The sequence below is a fragment of the Saimiri boliviensis genome (genome assembly GCF_048565385.1).
Source record: "Saimiri boliviensis isolate mSaiBol1 chromosome 19 unlocalized genomic scaffold, mSaiBol1.pri SUPER_19_unloc_1, whole genome shotgun sequence".
Taxonomy (NCBI): Eukaryota; Metazoa; Chordata; class Mammalia; order Primates; family Cebidae; genus Saimiri; species Saimiri boliviensis.
In genome coordinates, this window is record NW_027412502.1 from 2,581,563 (window position 1) to 2,600,268 (window position 18,706).

At 41.5% G+C, this 18,706-nt stretch overlaps 1 protein-coding gene and 1 non-coding gene across 2 annotated transcripts; both read left to right on the forward strand.

Moving 5' to 3' along the window:
* Window positions 1-2,137: 2,137 nt before the first annotated feature.
* On the forward strand, window positions 2,138-18,239 carry LOC141583192 (uncharacterized). Its single transcript, XM_074392524.1, has 7 exons — window positions 2,138-2,504; window positions 7,298-7,412; window positions 7,573-7,746; window positions 11,801-11,907; window positions 13,526-13,663; window positions 16,815-16,885; window positions 18,220-18,239. Exons 1-7 carry the CDS (start codon window positions 2,206-2,208, stop codon window positions 18,237-18,239), a joined length of 924 nt encoding a protein of 307 aa, XP_074248625.1. The 5' UTR covers window positions 2,138-2,205.
* Window positions 15,623-15,728, forward strand: LOC141583242 (U6 spliceosomal RNA). The gene has a single exon (XR_012515933.1). It is a non-coding gene; the product is annotated as a U6 spliceosomal RNA (small nuclear RNA).
* Window positions 18,240-18,706: the final 467 nt, after the last annotated feature.

An 18,706-nucleotide genomic window follows, 5' to 3' on the forward strand; every position in this document is an offset into this window, starting at 1 on the left:
TCTGCACATGGGGGTGCCTTTCTGCATCTCGCCATCAGGTCAGTGCTCCTCCAAGCTCCCTCCTGCTGGCCTGGAGACAGTGGCCTGAAGCACACCCCTACTGCACTCCAGCAGAGCCCTCCAGACCAGAAGCCCCACAGCGGTTAGCCCTGGCTTGGACACTGGGCCTGGGGAACCAGAGCGGGAGCTGGCCGCCCAGCTCCAATCCTGTGGCTCCAGAGTGCCCCGTCGCCAATAGCCATGTGGGTGCAGACGGGTGGCAAAAGTGCCTCGGGCAGGGTCTGGGCTGGATGAGCTGCTTGTGCTCACAATATTGAGGCCATTTGCAGCAAGCTCCGACAGCCCGAGCTCCAAGATGCAGCTGCAGCCGCAGCCACCTGCACCAGCACCGCCCAGACTGTCTTGGGGCGTTTCTTCAGAGGAAGCTGTCAGCATCCTCAAGTTGCAGGGGCTCTAGACCCAGCACTGCTTCAAGAGGCTGTTTCTCAGGGGCGGCCTTCTCTTCTCAATGGCCTGAAACCTCCATCAATTCCCACAAAATTTACGGGGAACACAAGGACTGGCTTGCATAGGTTGCACACGTCGGTCACTGAGCCACGTGCAGTGATGGCACCTGAGGCGCACACGCTGCACACTGTGGCTCGCCTGCAGAGGCTGGGACACGCACACGCCACACACGCACGCTGCACGCTGTGGTTCACCAGTGGAGGCTGGGACACGCGCACGCTGCACGTTGTGGCTCACATGCAGAGTCTGGGACACGCGCACGCTGCACGTTGTGGCTCGCCTGCGGAGGCTGGGACACGCGCACGCTGCACGTTGTGGCTCGCCTGCGGAGGCTGGGACACGCGCACGCTGCACGTTGTGGTTCGCCTGCGGAGGCTGGGACACGCGCACGCTGCACGTTGTGGCTCGCCTGCGGAGGCAGGGACACGCGCACGCCGCACGCTGCGGCTCGCCTGCCGAGGCTGGGACACGCGCACGCCGCACGCTGCGGCTCGCCCGCCGAGGCTGGGACACGCGCACGCCGCACGCTGCGGCTCGCCCGCCGAGGCTGGGACACGCGCACGCCGCACGCTGCGGCTCGCCCGCCGAGGCTGGGACACGCGCACGCCGCACGCTGCGGCTCGCCCGCGGAGGCTGGGACACGCGCACGCCGCACACTGGGGCTCGCCCGCGGAGGCTGGGACACGCGCACGCCGCACGCTGGGGCTCGCCCGCGGAGGCTGGGACACGCGCACGCCGCACGCTGCGGCTCGCCCGCGGAGGCTGGGACACGCGCACGCCGCACGCTGGGGCTCGCCCGCGGAGGCTGGGACACGCGCACGCCGCACGCTGCGGCTCGCCCGCGGAGGCTGGGACACGCGCACGCCGCACGCTGGGGCTCGCCCGCGGAGGCTGGGACACGCGCACGCCGCGCGCTGTCGCTCGCCCGCGGAGGCTGGGACACGCGCACGCCGCGCGCTGTGGCTCGCCCGCGGAGGCTGGGACACGCGCACGCCGCGCGCTGGGGCTCGCCCGCGGAGGCTGGGACACGCGCATGCCGCACGCTGGGGCTCGCCCGCGGAGGCTGGGACGCGCGCACGCCGCACGCTGGGGCTCGCCCGCGGAGGCTGGGACGCGCGCACGCCGCACGCTGGGGCTCGCCCGCGGAGGCTGGGACGCGCGCACGCCGCACGCTGGGGCTCGCCCGCGGAGGCTGGGACGCGCGCACGCCGCACGCTGGGGCTCGCCCGCGGAGGCTGGGACACGCGCACGCCGCACGCTGCGGCTCGCCTGTAGAAGCGTGGCCTCCAGCACGGCGCACGCGCATAACGGCTTGGCTTGCCTGTCGCGGTGGCTTGGCTTTGCTGTTCCTGGCTTAGCGTGGTGTTCCTCGCTTGGCTCCGTGTTCCTAGCTTTGACTGACGTTTCCTCCCTCGCATTCCTTGGCTGGGCCTGACCTTTTATCTGCTGAGCTTGGCATTCCCCTGGCCGGGCTGGGTGTTTCCTTGGGTTGGAGTGGGCTCTCCCTGGGTGGGCGTGGGCTTTCCCTGGGTGGGCTGGGCTGGGCTGGGCTCCCCTCCTGGGGTGGGCAGGTTCGGGCTGGGATTGACCTTTCTCTTCCACCAGGTTGGAAACCCGGAGTTTCCTGCTAGTCGGTCAAGCTGGTTCGTAGAGGCGATCTGCCCGCTACTACTGGCCTCCCCTGGCTGTTAAAAGCAGATGGTGGCTGAGGTTTGTTCAAAGCCGGCTGCCTCCGCTATGAAGAAGCCCTTTGGTCTCAGGAGCAGGATGGGCAAATGGTGCTGCCACTGCTTCTCCTGCTGCAGGGGGAGCGGCAAGAGCAACGTGGGCACTTGGGCACACTATGACGACGGTGCCTTCGAGGAGCCAAGGTACCAGGTCCGGCGAGAAGACCTGGACCAGCTCCACAGAGCCGCCTGGTGGGGTAAAGTCCCCAGAGCCGATCTCATCGTCATGCTCAGGAGCACTGACGTGAACGAGACGGACACGGAACAAAGGTAACTGGGCCTCGCTGAGAGGAGGCGGGATGGTGGGGATGTGCCCTACTGGTGTGGGGGCGGTGGCGGGGTGCCCGGCTTTATCGTCTCTGCAGGCCCCGCACCATCCTGGCTGTGGGAACCTCAGAGGGGTCAGGGCACAGGCCTCTTTATGAGCAGCAACGTGAAAACAAAACTTTAACTGATTTCCAATCAAATTATAATTTCCCTCGTTGAACACTAATAGACTGTCTTAAAGTGATGTACCTCGCAAAACTAAATCGTTGCAGTGGATTATTTTCAATGTACACATTTTAAAACAATGTCATATACATTATAGAAAGGTATATATTGAGAACTAAGTTCCATAGTATATCAACTTCTGGCTAAATATTCTTCAAATAAAATTCAATATGTGTTTCATATCAATGTATCCTATGTAAATATGTTATTTACTGAGAAACCTTAGAAGGAAAATAAATGGGAAGATGGTTTGTGTCTTTGAATAGGAAGACTCATTTCTCTCAAGATATGAGCTCTTTCTGCGGGTGTTGAACAATGAGAACACATGGACACGGGGAGGGGAGCATTACACACTGGGGTCCGTTGGGGGGAAATGGGGGCGGGACGGGGGTTGGGAAGCTGGGGAGAGATAGCATGGGGAGAAATGACAGATACAGGTGAGCGGAAGGAAGGCAGCAAACCACACTGCCATGTGTGTACCTATGCAACAGTCTTGCATGTTCTTCACATGTATCCCAAAACGTAAAATGCAATTAAAAAATCTAAAAAAAAAGATATGAGCTCTTTCTGTATTTATCACTTGGACCTAAACCAAATGAAAATAGCAAAGTTTTAGCATTTTTAAATTAGGCATGCTGTCTGTTACTGTGATAAATTAATTTTTTTGTAGCAGAATAGAAAAAGATTTGCTTTCCAGATGTCAAAATTTGCATGTGTTATTTCCACAAATTGTTTACTAACAGCTGAAAAGACATAAATGAGCAGAACAGAATAGGAAATCCAGAAATAGTCAAATGTATGTAAGAATTTAGTCCTTGATAAAGGTGATGTTTTATATTAGTAAAAAACTTAATTATTCCTAAGTGAAATGCAGGCTGTTTGGAGAAACCTAGCTAGATTTTTATGTGACAAAAATAAATTCCTGCAGTATAGAGTAAAAAACTTTAAATACACAAAAGGTGAAAAGTACCAGAAAAAAAACCCACAAATGCCTATTTATATATGCATATATAAATATTTAGGTGAAGTCTTTGTCGCTCAGGCTGGAGTATAGTGGTGTGATCTCGGCTCACTGCAACCTCTGTCTCCCAGGTTTAAGCAATTCTCTGCCTCAGCCTCTCGAGTAGCTGGGATTACAGGTGCCCATCACCATGCCTGGCTATTTGTTTTTGTATTTTTAGTAGAGATGGGTTTCATCATCTTGGCCAGGCTGGTCTTGAACTCTTGAACTTGTGATCCACCTGCCTTGGCCTCCCAAAGTGCTGAGATTACAGTTGTGAGCCACTGTGCCTGGCCTATATATGCAGATGTATTTTTATGTTCACAATGACCTTCCTAAGAACCTCCCAAAGCAAATATTCTGAAAGTTGGCTTGGCAAAATAAAAAACATCCGTATATAAGAAAAACATTAACAGAGGTCCAACATCTTTACAAAACATGTATTTTCATTTTACAGAGAATTCTTTCAAGTCAACCAAAAGACAACTAAATAAACTCAATTTAAAATTGGGCAAAGTAATTTCTTTGTATGTCTACCAGTGATCTACGCACTTAGGAAAACATAGTGTTCTGGTAAGAGAAGGAATTTAAGCTAGAGGAGGAATGAAATACTGTTTTCTATTTCACAGAAATTAGAAAATACTGTTTAGAAATTAAAAATATTTTCTAATTTCTAACAGAATTAGAAAATACTGTTTTCTAATTCTAATTTAAGTTAGATGAGGAATGACAAGCCAGGTGCAGTGATTCATGCCTGTAATCTCAGCACTTTGGGAGGTCAAGGAAGGTGGATCATGATTTCAGAATTTGAGACCAGCCAGGCCAGCATGGTGAAAGCCTGTCTCTACTAAAAATACAAAACTTTGCTGGACCTGGGCCTGGTGGCGAGTACTTGTAATCTCAGATACTTGGGAGACTGAGGCAGGAGAACTGCTTCAACCTGGGAGGCATAGGTTGCAGTGAGCCAAGATTGTGCCACTGCACTCTGGTCTGGGGACACAGCGAGACTCCCTCTCAAAAAAAAAAAAAAAAAGTGTGTGAGGATGAAGAACAGTGGTATTTACACAGTTGCTTAAAGTTTAAGTTGCTGTGACTTTTCAAATAGATACTTTGGTGGTAAGAACTCTATTTTTAAAATGTATATGCCTTTTACTCATCAATTTCATTATTCTGAAATAGCTTTAATAAATGTATACATCTTTTTTTTGTATTGCTTATAATAGCAATGTATTGAGAAGAACTCATATGAAGATTTTATGAACAAATTTCAGTGCATCCATGGCATGGAATAATATGTAACCATTGAGGGCATCAATAGATAGAGATATGTTGACATGCAAAGATGTAATTTGGTATATAAAGTGAGGAAAAAATCTGTTTTACATATACACCAACAATCTGCTTTTGTGTTAGCTGAAAAGATGTAGAAAATATGATCAAATTTATTTCTGGGGATTTGTGAGTGAAGTTTTTCCCTTTCTCTTATCTGTGATTTCTGCAATGAACATCTCAAAAGTTTTAGTTAAGTTTCAGTAGTCATGAAATAATCCTTGGGAAGAGAAGAAATATGCTACTTGCATAGATACAAATAGTTTCTCACATTCTATTATTTATTTTTATTTCTGTGGATGGGTATCTTCTGTAAACTTTTACCCTATCCAGAAGTAGAGGGAATCTGTTTACCTGTTCCAGTAGATTTTATTGTACATTCATTTTATTATATATTTATCTTCTCCTTATATATAATGTGTAAAAACTGTGGATTAATGGTTTTACTTTAGTTATATATGAAAATTAAAATAGCAAATATAACTGATTATTACTATTACAAATGTATTCCTCTACAGGAGTTTTTTTAAAATATTGAACTCACCAGCTGTATCCTTTCAATCTATTTATTCATCAAACATAAGCCAGACACCTATTTTGTGGCAGGCATATTCTACTGTCTCGCACCTATTACGTCGCAGGCATGTTCTACTCCCTCTCAGTGTCCTTCATCTTTGAAAACTTCATGTTTACATGTTGGGGCTGGGCAAACTGAGATATTTAAAATTGGGGTATTAGAACTTAATTGAAGCTTTTCCTCTCTCCTTTCAAACAAAAGCATTTCTGAAGGTAGAAATAGTAAAAAGATAACCTTTAATTGTCCTTTAAAATTTATAACAATCTTGGATAAAGACTGTTTTAGTACTTTTAAGAACTAAAATGGGATACATAAACAGCAGCCACAAAAAAAGAATGAGAGCATGTCCTTTACAGGGACATGGATGATGTTGGAGGCCATTATCCTTAGCAAACTAACACAGGAACAGAAAACACCAGATACCACATGTTCTCACTTACAGGTGAGAGCTAAACGATGAGAACACACAGACACCTACAGGGGAGCAGCACACACTGGGCCTATCAGACGGTGGGGGTTGGGAGGAAGGAAAGCAGCAGGAAATAGAAGGAACAGGTAGTCGGCTTCATATCTGGGTGATGAAACAATCTGTACAACCCCCCTTGGCACACATTTACCTATGTAACAAAACTGCGCATCCTGCACAGGTATCACTGGATGTAAACGTTGAAGAAACTCCACAAATAGTTTTCCAAATCCTTTTTTAAAAAAGAAAATTGCTAATAGTCTTAAATCCTAATATTAATGATTAGAAATACCTGATTTACATACATTCTGTAATTCTGAGTATTGAAAAAAATGAGACATACTTAGTCATTTAAATCTCAAGTTTTCTTTGGCTTAAAGTTTTTTGAAAACCAAAGTAAGAATTAGTTTATTTTAGAAATTTGTTTTTGTTTTCACCTCAGCCTTCTTATTTCATCTAAATGCCAGTCATTGGACTAGAACTGTGCCAGACCTCTTATATTATAACGTGGCCTAGCTAATGTAAGGCACCAGGCATTGTAAGATGCCTCATTATTTTACGTCCCAATAAGAGAATTATTTAAATGCTGCTAATTAGTTATAGTAAATCATGAATTACAAGTGACATTCCAGTGTAAGAAATGTTCAACCGTGGAATCATCTTAGAATCACTAAAATAGAATGTTACCTGTAATCCTTAAAAAATACCTCAAAGTGTAGGTATAATTGTATTATCTCACTCAATTCACATGTCTCCAGTAGTAGTAGTAAAAATTATAATATCTAGCAATTGAGCTGTTGTGTTAGGAACTATTCTCTGTCTTTTGTGTAGAGTCTCATTAAGTATTACAGTGGTTTTCTCTGAGAAAGTTACTATTTTCATTCCCATTTTATTGTTGAGGAAATTGAGATACAAAAAGGCTAAGCAACATCTAGGAAGTGACAGAGCGGAAAGAGGATTCCAGCCCAAGTTGAATGGAATCCAAGGGCTATGCTCTTTCTGTTCAAATAGGCTGCTCTTTCACTCATACAGTGAGTAAGGAGGGGTAATAAATAGTATACTTTCTTCAAAGGAAAATGCAATGTTTGTTTTGAAGGCAGAGTAATAGCAGACTGTTCAGTGTTTGCAATGACATGAATTGCTGAGGTGGCTGTAGATAGTGCACTACAATTTCCTAAAAAGTCTTCTCACTCCCATAGAACTGCCCTCCATTTGGCCTCTGCCAATGGGAATTCAGAAATAGTAAAACTCTTGCTGTACAGAAGATGTGAACTTCATGCCTTTGACAGCAAAAAGAGGACAGCTCTAATAAAGGTATGCAGTAGCCGACTGTATCGGCACGAGATGGATTTGATTTCAATATGTAGAATAAAGATGAGTTTTCTCATTTAAATATAGCTAGTTGGTGAAACCTGTGGAATATTTCTTTTGAGTTCCTAGGATTTATGATTTGTTTTTGGTCTAATACTGACAGGCCGTACAGTGCCAAGAAGATGAATGTGTGTTAACGTTGCTAGAACATGGCACTGACCCAGACCTTCCGGATGTGTATGGCAATACCGCGCTACACTATGCGGTCTACAATGAAGACAAATTACTGGCCAAAGCACTGCTTTTATATGGTGCTGATATTGAAGCAAAAAACAAGGTATAGATCTATCCATTTTATTTTCAAAATACTGAAATGCGATTGTTTTAACACCGACCTCCTGTGTAAGGGTTAGTTTTCTGTATTTGTAAGCTCAAGCATACCTGAATGAAAATATTTTGAAATGACTTAATTGTCTAAGATTTTATTTTAAAATTGTTAAATTTAAAGAAGAATTAGAGGGTACAGCTTTTTTAAAAATGTACTTGTGGTAAATTTCTTTTTTTGAAAACACTGACATTGTAAAAGGTAATACTTATTGCTTTTTCCAATTTTTCTTTCCCAGGTTTTTTGTTTGTTTGTTTGTTTGTTTATTTTTCCTAATGACTGTAAAATAGTAAAATTTGCCCTGGAAATAAGTTTTACATTAAAACTCCAAGAAAACAAAAACATGTTTCAGTGAATAGAAATCCTGCTGCTTTGGCAAATTTCTAAGAAAAGTAATCGATATGAAGTGATGTATCTTGAGTGGCAAGGCTTAGGGTAGCTCTGATTGCTCATGAGGGAGAAATGGAAAGGGGAGAAAAGAGCAATCAGAAATATCAAGGCTAGTTTGGAAATTAGGTAATGGAGGGGAAAGACCATGAAACGGTTGTGTGTGTGTGTGTGTGTGTGTGTGTGGTGGTATTCATTCGCTTCTTTTGTATGGTGAGACAGAGTTCTCTTCAGTTTTAGAGAACGAGTTTTCAATTTGGGAGAGGGAGTTAGTTATAAATTGCCTGGAGATCAATGTTAGGAGGCCTCTGAGGAACCAGATTGGCAGTGAATAGGTGGTAATGTAGTGGGAAACCCTTGAGCAGAGGGAGTAACAGGTACTTAACTGACTCATGATCCTCTTCTGGTAGAAATAGCCAACTAGAGTCTCAATTCTGCTTTCTAATCTAGAATATCTTGATGGGAAGGTGGGAGATAAGGAGCTTATAAATAACAAGATCAAGTTGGATTTTGAGTTTACTAGACCCTGTTCTTCTCTTACCTGGGAAAATTATGTGGTGTTTTCAGCAAATGAATCTCTCTCCTACTCTTTTCTCTTTTTGGCCAAATCCTCAAATGATAAAGGGAATTGGTCATGTGGCTAAGAGAGGACACCGAAGTAATTATCTATTGCACTAGTTTTCAGCTAGAATTGTGCATCTCAGTAACCTGAGGAAAAATTTTAAATAATCTACAAGTCTAGGCTCTCCCCTGAAGATTTTCATAAAGTAAGTCTAATAAATCCTGGACATGTATGTTTCAAAAGGTTTCCTTGAAGCCAGGCATGGTGGTGAATGGCTGTAGTCTCAGCTGCTGGGGAGGCTGAGGGGGAAAATTGCTTGAGCTCAGGAGTTTGAGTCTAGCCTGGGCAACATAATGAGACCTTTCTCTAAACAATGATGACAAATTCCTCAAAATCTGGATACACTCCTGCTGAGGAATCACTGAATAAATAAGTGTAATATATAAATTCTTACATCTCAGAAACTTAAGATCTCTAGAATAGTTGCAGTTGGAGTTGGATATGTGCTAATTCCTTTATATCTTTCATTTCCCATAATACTAGTTTGACTTTTTTGGGGGGTGGGAGACAAGGTCTCTGCCAGGCTGGAGTGCAGTAGTGTGATCACAGCTCCCTGCAGCCTTGACCTCCCCAAGCTCAGGTGGTCCTTCAACCTCAGTTTTAGTATTTTTTTTTTTTTTTTTCTGAAGTAGAGATGAGTTTTTTGCCATGTTGCCCAGGCCAGTCTTGAACTCCTGGGCTCAAGTGATTCACCTGCTTCAGGCTTTCAAAATGCTAGGATTACAGGTGTGTGCCACCATTGCTGGCCTAATCTGACTTTTATCTCTGTGGTTGGGATGTTAAAATGAATATTATTGGCAGTATCAATCAGCTTACGGAATAATACCTTCTCCTAACATCAGTTATTCACTGCCATTCAGAAGGTCTTTAGAAATTTGCAGTGAGTAGTCTTCAATAAGTAGAGGATGGTCCTCTCAGGATTTTGTGTCTCTTTGTTACCATTCAAGTGCTTAGCTCAGTAAGTTGTTAGTAAGATCAGAGTTTTCTCAGTTAGAATTGTAGCAAGTTCTAAACTTCTTTGATCAATTGAAGCTTTATTATAGACTATCCAGTATCTCTCTAAATGGTATTGGGAAAACTGGCTAGCAGTGTGCAGAAAGCAGAAACTGGACCCCTTCCTGACACCTTACACTAAAATTAATTCCAGATGGATTAACAATCTAAACATAAGTCTTAACACCATAAACACCCTAGAAGAAAACCTAGGCAAAACCATTCAGGACATAGGCGTAGGCAAGGACTTCATGGCTGAAACACCAAAAGCAATGGCAACAAAAGCCAAAATCGACAAATGGAATCTAATTAAACTCCAGAGCTTCTGTACAGCAAAGGAAACAATCATTAGAGTGAACTGGCAACCAACAGAATGGGAAAAACATTTTGCAATCTGCCCATCTGACAAAAGACTAATATCCAGAATGTGCGAAGAAATAAAACAGATTTATAAGAAAACAAACAAACCCAATCAAAAGTGGTCAAAGGATATGAACAGACACTTTACAAAAGAAGACATATATGAGCCCACCAAACGTATTAAAAAATGCTCATCAGCACTGGTCATTAGAGAAATGCAAATCAAAACCACATTGAGATACCATCTCACACCAGTTAGAATGGTGATCTTTAAAAAACCTGGAGACAACAGATGCTGGATAGGATGTAGAGAAATAGGAACATTTTTGCACTGTTGGTGGGATTGCAAATTAGTTCAATCATTGTGGAAAACAGTGTGGCAATTTCTCAAGGACCTAGAAATAGAAATTCCATTTGACCCAGCAATCTCATTACTGGGTATATACCCAAAGAATTATAAATTGCTCTATTATAAAGACAAATGCACACATATGATCATTGTGGCACTGTTTACAATAGCAAAGACCTGGAACCAACCCAAATGTCCATCAATTATAGACTGGATAAACAAAATGTGGCACATATACACCGTGGAATACTATGCAGCCATAAAAAATGATGAGTTCATGTCCTTCGTAGGGACATGGATGACTCTGGAAACCATCATTTTAGCAAACAGACACAAGAACAGGAAACCAAACACCACATATTATCACTCAAAGGTGGGTGTTGAACAATGAGAACACATGGACACAGGGAGGGGAGCATCAGAGACTGTGGTCGGTTGAGGGGGTCTAGGAGAGGGACAGCAGGGGCATGGGGAGGGTAGGGAGGGATAATGAGGGGAGAAATACAAGATAGAGGAGATAGGGGGATGAAGGCAGCAAACCACCTTGCCATGTTTGTAACTATGCAACAATCCTGCATGATTTGCACATGCACCCCAGAACCTAAAGTACAATAAATAATAAAAAATAAAACGTTTGTAGAGCATTTGCTTAATCAGGATGGCAGTTTTAAACACTGAAAACCATGGAGTTATTGAGACTACATATAGGGATTCTGTAAATTTGGTTTCACTAGTTCTGTGAACTGATTATTTATTTAGTTACCAATCTGGAAAACTTAAATACAAATTGATTTTAAATGAATACATGTTGGAAAAATTGTTGAAATGGGCAGTATGAGACTTAGTAGCAATATTTATTGCACATTGGAGCTTGATCTTTTGGTAAAACATGAAACTAAAGAAATATTTTACAAATTCTTGCTTTATACCCAACAATTTGTCTTAGAGTTTGAGAATATAGAGCTAAAAGATACAGCTCTTTGTTTAGATGGAAAAAATATTATCATCCAATAATACCACGCCAAACGCTGGCATAGAAGCAAAGATTCCTGGAACCAGTAAGTGTTTAAACTGAGTTTTTGAGATGATCAGAGTTAATGTGTTGAGGCAGAAGAGAGGTGTCTCCAAGGGAAAGAGCAGTGTGTGAGAAAGCACCGAAGAGTAAGAAGGAAGTGACTATAATTTGTTTACTTTCTATGAGTGTAAGTTTATAGGATCTTATATAGTTTCCAGTTCAGTTGAGAAGTATATAATTTTTTGAATCAAATATCATTTTTGCTTTTATTGTTTTACAGTGTGGCCTCACGCCACTTTCACTTGCTGTATATGGACAAAAAGAGAAAATGATGAAATTTTTAATCAAGAAAAAAGCTAATGTAAATGCAATTGATAAATTTGGAAGGTATAGTTATTTTTTTTAATCTCTGTGTTGTAGAATGATAGCAGTCACTCAAGTCATAAACATTTATAAGATTAACTTACTGCAACATAGTGATCAGGATCAACAAATCAGTTAAGTAGAAAAACAATTAGACTGGGCAACATAAAGAACAGTTTTAGTGGGATTCCTCTTACTACACTGACTGATGTTATTATGTGACATTTTTGGTTATATGATTTATGTTAGCTAAATGGATTTCATATTTGTCTCATGAAGTGTGAACTTTAACTTTTAGTTTACTTATGACTTAGTATTGAACTTAACTCTTTCTAGTAGTTTTTAATCTCTATGTCTTATATGCTTTTCCACTAATACACTTTATTAAACATAAATAGGAGTTGATAATCATTTTGTCTTTTGAATAACTCTGTGATGAGTTGCTTTCTTTGAAGAATATTAATGTTAGCTTATGCCTCCAAGACAATTAATTGCTATTCCCACATACTGTAAGTTCATCAGCTTTTGTTTTAATTCCAGTGTATTTTGATGTTTTGATTATTTATTTATTTGTTTGTTTGTTTGTTTGTTTATTTTTGAGACAGAGTCTCGCTCTGTCACCAGGCACCAGGCTGGAGTGCAGTGGTACCATCTCTGCTCACTGCAAACTCCACCTCCCAGGTTCAAGCAATTTTCCTGAATCGGCCTCCTGAGTAGCTGAGATTATAAGCACGCTTCACCATGCCCAGCTAATTGTTGTATTTCTTAGTAGAGACTGGGTTTCACCATGTTGGTCAGGATGGTCTCAATTTCTTTACCTTGTGATCCGCCTGCCTCGGTCTCCCAGAGTGCTGGGATTACAGGTGTGAGCCACTGTGTCTGGCCTTATTTTTAATTGGTATGGAGAGAGGAAGTAGAGATAGTTTTAAGTGGGTACACTGTTCCTTTAATGAAGGCAAGGTGTAGGTGGGTGATAAGAGAAAAGAGCTAGGCTTCGGATTCACACAAGACTGGGTTTAATTCCTAGCTTTCTTACTTGATAGGTGTGTGACCTTGGCAATGTTATTTACCACCAAATGTGTTGTCATATATGAAAAGGAGGAGAATATCTCCTTCAAAATTGCCTGTGCATAAGTAAGAAAGATGTGTGTGTGCGGCATTTAATTCAGTGCCCAGCACACGCTTATTGGCATCATTAACTGAAACTATTATGACTACTGTTTTCACCATTCTTATTAATATTACTGCTTTCAGCATGCAGATAGCTCTTATGTGACCCCACAGCTGATTTTCTGTTACTGTATATCAGTCTCGGGAAGCGGGAAGGAAATCTTTACTTAAATCTTTTTTCACTTCAGGTAAGTGGCCCTAGCATAGTTTCTTGCCTATCAAAGGCCTTTAAATTAGCAGCTTCTACTATTTAACACCCACTGAGATAAGAGGTTTTCTTTTTGTCCCTTCCTTTTAACTTTGGTGGTATTTTACAGAGATTAAAACTTGAGCACCCAAGATGCTTATGTCTTTTAGTGCATGCAAATGTTTAATTCTGCATTGACAGGCAAGATACTAAATGGGTAAAGTATGCCAGATTAGCTTACAACTTTATTACAGTTAGGGAAAAATTACCTCTCTGTCATTTTAGGACTGTGCTTATACTTGCCGTATGTTGTGGATCAGCAAGTATGGTTGGCCTTCTACTTGATCAAGATATTGATGCATTTTGTCAAGATAAATCTGGAAAAACTGCCAGGGATTATGCTGTGTCTAGTCAACATAATATGTAAGTGTTTACATGAAAAGTCTAGTTAACACTAAATTAAGGCTTAAAATAATTACAACAACTGTATCTTATATATCAAGTGAGATGTAGTAGTTTGGTTTGGGTAGTTTTAAAGTGGCAATGAGTTAGTCCCCTGCATCAGCTAGAAATCAAGCAAAAGGTAGACTGGTTAGAAGTACCAGTGTGTGCAGGATTCTTTATCTCAGGACTTGTAAGACCTTTATGTTTACAGATTCCAACATTGTTCATTTCATCCAAGTATAACACCTATGAATGAGATAAAAAATAGTGTCACATCTTTCTTTTTTTTTTTTTTTTTTTTGATTAGTTATTTGGGTCTTGAAATGTCCAGTTTATCAGAAAGTCATTTACTGTCTTCTGAAGACTATCTCTTCCATACTCTTTGAATTTTTCAAGAACCAAAGGGATTTACTAAATCCAAGGAAGACAATCCCTTTTATCAAATCAGAAGGACTAGAAACAAAGGGCACTCCAATCATTCTGTTGTTTCTGTTGATTCTGTTGCATTTTTGCCCCTGAAACTGGTCCTGCTGCCTGGTAATGGTTGATCTTTGACACCAAGATGCCCTTACTGATTCAGATCCCTCAGGTCTTCATGGTGATTCATACAAAGATGTTGAAGTTACAGCGTTTTTTAAATTCACATACCTATGCTTATATGCTCAGCCATTATTCCCAAAGCACCAGCACCATTCTCTGGCAATGTGACTTTATCCACACACAAAATGAGCTAATTGACCATCTCCCCCATATTCAGCCTAGACTTAGCTGAGACCTTCATGGTAAGAGATCCTTTCAGGCCTTTGTTGGTCTTTTCTGTAGCAGATATTCATTGGGCTTGTTCTAAATGGTCAGAGAGGTTGAAATAATGTGGCAGGAAGAGATGAGTGTTTCTTTCTTCTTTGCTACCAGTTCTGTACCCTCATGCACCTTTATATCCTGTATAATACCTGAGGCAGTAGAAAATCCCATATTTACCTTCCCAGAAGCAGCGGACTCCCAGTTGTGATTGGCCCCTTGACTGAGCTGTTTTAAATAATAATGAAAATTGCCCAAGCTACTTGCAACTCTACCTCAATATTTAAAAATATTTTCAAATTCTACCTCACAGGAAGCTATTGAAGAGAATTCTCAGAATCTCAAGTAGGTTAGTTGGACTTAACAGAGCCATACCTTGTCCATGTCTCATCACTGAATGTAGGGAATCCATGAGCCCTGCACACTGGGTGCCAGAACATAGGGATCCATAAGCCCCACACGTTGGGTGCCAGAATGTAGGGCTCCATGAGCCCCACATTGGGCACCAGAATGTAGGGAGCCACCCCTACATCACCTGTGGGTACCCTGAGTTTGGTGGCAACAAAGGAATGAGAAAAAGAAAGATGAAGAGAGATGATGGGACCAGAGGGCCATCACTTATTACTTTGGAGGTGACAGTGAAGGCCCTGAGCTCTGACCATCCACTCTATTTATTGGTTACAATCACTTTGATCTACAGGGTAGGGGTGGAGTAATGGTGGGGAGAGGATGATGGTGGAGTGAACCAGTGAGCCAGAACTGAATCAGTGAACGGGAAGTGGTGTGTCATTCTAAGGATTGATAACAGTGGCAGTTTGGGGGTTTCACAAAAGAAGGACATGTGGTTATCTTTAGCTTGTTATCTAAGTACAGCTGATGGAACACAGATCTTACAAGGAGCCCACAAGTCTGGCTACATCATAGTTCTACGAAGAGTTTTTATAGCCTTGAGCACCATGTTTATGGTAACAGAGCCAAGGTCACCCTGCACTGGAGCATGAGGCATGAAGAGGCCTTCCTCCTCAGAGGCCTCCTGCGGCCTTCTGCAGTGTATTATTCCCTGCTTATATGTTACTCATAACCAATTTATGTAGGTACTCTGTAAGTTCTTTCTAATCACGTGTAAAAGTAGAACTTTCTGTTTGCTTCAGCAGTACCCATTCTCAAATTGAAACAATAAAGAGAAAAATAGCATGGCTTCCTGCATAAGGAGGCCACACAGATTTTTGAAGCATTCCATATTTTGCACAGTCAGTGGAAGGTCATTTGACTGTTTGCTGACTAGCTATAATGCAACAGAGTGATTCAAAGCAAAATGGGTGTCACCAAAATATTGAAGTTGTTATTTGTACTGCAAAAATAGTCATGTAAGGTGGTCTATGAGATAACACTGGAACTGAATAATGTGTGTGGTGTTGTGTGCAAAATATGTTGTTAGTATGTATCTTGCAACTTCTTCATGGAACCTAAAAATAAATGAAAGTAGGGTTTTGGTCTCTCATGTCAGCTGGAGATGAACATGGATATAAAGCATCATCCTGACAAACATCTGCTGTTTGAGAGTTTGAGTCTATAGGGAAGGATCATTGGTCCCAGCCAGGTCTTAACATCCATTGGTTTTTCTGTCCTTAGTGTGATTGATAGACTCCATAATAGTGGACAATCATGTCATCTACTTTAAGGAGTTATTTATCAATAAATTTAGTTACAAACTGTGAAATAGTTGAGATGCCCTGAACTATGAGCCACAAAGAGTAGGACAACTAATAAGCAAAATTAGGACTTAATAACATTTCCTGAAAACAGCAACCTTTTCATATTGGAACGTATGCACAAAATACAGATTGGGTTTTATTTGAAATTCCAACATGATTTCAGTCATAAAATTTAGGAACAGATTATTCCATTGCTTTAATATTTCTGTGAGCTTTTAAAAAATGTTATCTTGTTAAATCTTTATAACAATCTAGTGAAATAAGACAGCAAAGTTCTTATTTTGTAGAAGATGACATTGAGCCCAAGAGGAGCAACTTGTCCAAGAACAAATAGCTGTTCATTATGCAGCTAGGACTTAGGCAGAGTTGGTACACATTATGTCAGACTAATGCGAGTTAACTTACTGGGTCATAGTGCCCTTGATTTCTGACTATTTCACTTTACTCTTTTTCTTGTTTATGATAAGTTTGTAGAATGTACACATAGGTGGATGGAATAATATTGTTAAGTTCTGATATTCTGATATTGTTTGAATTACTCTAAGCATTTCACATTTGGTAAGTATTTTTTATCTCAGTATTAAAAGTCTTTTTATTTATTACATTTTTATACACAGAATTTGCCAATTACTTTCGGACTACAAAGAAAAACAGAAGTCAAAAAAGTTTTCTGAAAACAGCAATCCAGGTAAGACTTCTGATAGTGAGTTACTTTAGGCCAGTTGTCACCAGGCTTTTTGGCACCAGGGACCGGTTTTGTGGAAGACAGTTATTCCATGGACTAGGGAAAGGTTGAGGTAGTTTCAGGATTATTCAATCACATTACATTTATTTTGCTACTTTGTACTATTAATACATTGTAATATATAATGAAATAATTAGCAACTTACCGTAATGTAGAATCAGTGGGAGCTCTGAGCTTCTTTTCCTACAAATAGATGGTCTGATCTTGGGACAAAGGGCGACAGTGACAGATCATATGACATTAGATTCTCGTAAGCAGCACATGATCTAGATTCCTCATGTGGGCAGTTCACAACAAGGTTCATGCTTAAGTGAGGATCTAATGTTGTCCCTGATCTAACAGGAGGCAGAGCTCAGGCAGTAAGATGAGCCAGGGGTGTGGCTGTAAATACAAATGACACTTCCTTGGTTTGCCTCCTGCTCACTTCCTCCTGTGTAGTGAGGTTCTTAATAGGCCATGGACTGGTACCAATCTGTGAGGCACTGGTCAGGAAACCTATGCTTGTACCAGCAAGGTCTCACTATTGCTGACTTCCCTCCTCCTAATTTGAAATGAAAAGAGATATATTTACTTTGTTGGAACAAGATGTGTTCTTCTATCTGTGGGTTAATTGTCATGATAACAGTAATTTTGTTAGAACAAGATGCTCGGCTACCATTCATCAAAAGATTGTCATAATAAATATACAAATTGCCCAACTCTAGGCTCAGCAGATGATAATAAAAGTAGAAAATGTTTCACAATAACAAAAATGCTAGTATGCTACCTGGATGTGGACACCTAATACATTGTACAATCCAGATTGTATAAGGACACCTTTAATTTAGCCATCTATTTATCAGAGAGCTTTTGATAACAAGGAGACAAAGATGAAATTGATGTAATTTTGATCTTTAAGGTGCTCATAACACAATTGTCTCTATTTCATTTCTGTGCTTTTTCAACAGAATTGACAAAAAAAACATTTTTATTTATGTTTTAACTTGTCCGCTTAACAAATAACTATGAAATGTTTTTTAGATACATTTTTTTCTAATGCTACAGAACACAAATAAAAATACAAACAGAGAGGAGCTCATTATTATGATTATCATTTTTTATTATTTTGCTACTTTAATCAGGGCTTGCTGTGTGCTGGATGCCCACTGGAAATTTATAATTATGATTATTTATTATATTGATTATGTGCCAGACATAACTGATGAGGAATGAAAGCTTTTTGAATAAAGGTAGGTAGGATTGAAGGTAAGCATGCAGACTGAGTAGAATGTTTCAAGGTAAAGAAGCAGAAGAATGATGATTGGCAGAAGGAAGATGTAACAAGATTGTGTGTCTGCCGGAAGGAACTTCTAACACGATTCCCTCTGGGAGGAAGAGCAGCAAGTGCAGAAGACAAGATGCTTGAGTGAGCTTTGCAGGGTTTGTGAGCAGTTCACTTTTGCTAGTACCAAAAGTGTGAGATATGAGAGGTTGGGAGTGAGGTGAATACTCAGCTAAGGCAAGTTTATAATAGACTTTTTAATACTATAGAAACGAGTAGGTATTCAGCCTTGGTCATCATGGTGGAACCCCATCTCTACTAAAAATACAAAAATTAGCCGAGTGTGGTAGCCAGCATGTGTAATCCCAGCTAATTGGGAGACTGAGGCACAAGAATCACTTGAACCTGGGAGCTAGAGGTTGCAGTGAGCTGTTGTGCCACTGCACACCAGCCTAGGCAAAAGGGTAAGACTTTATCTCCATAAATAAAGGAATGAATGAATG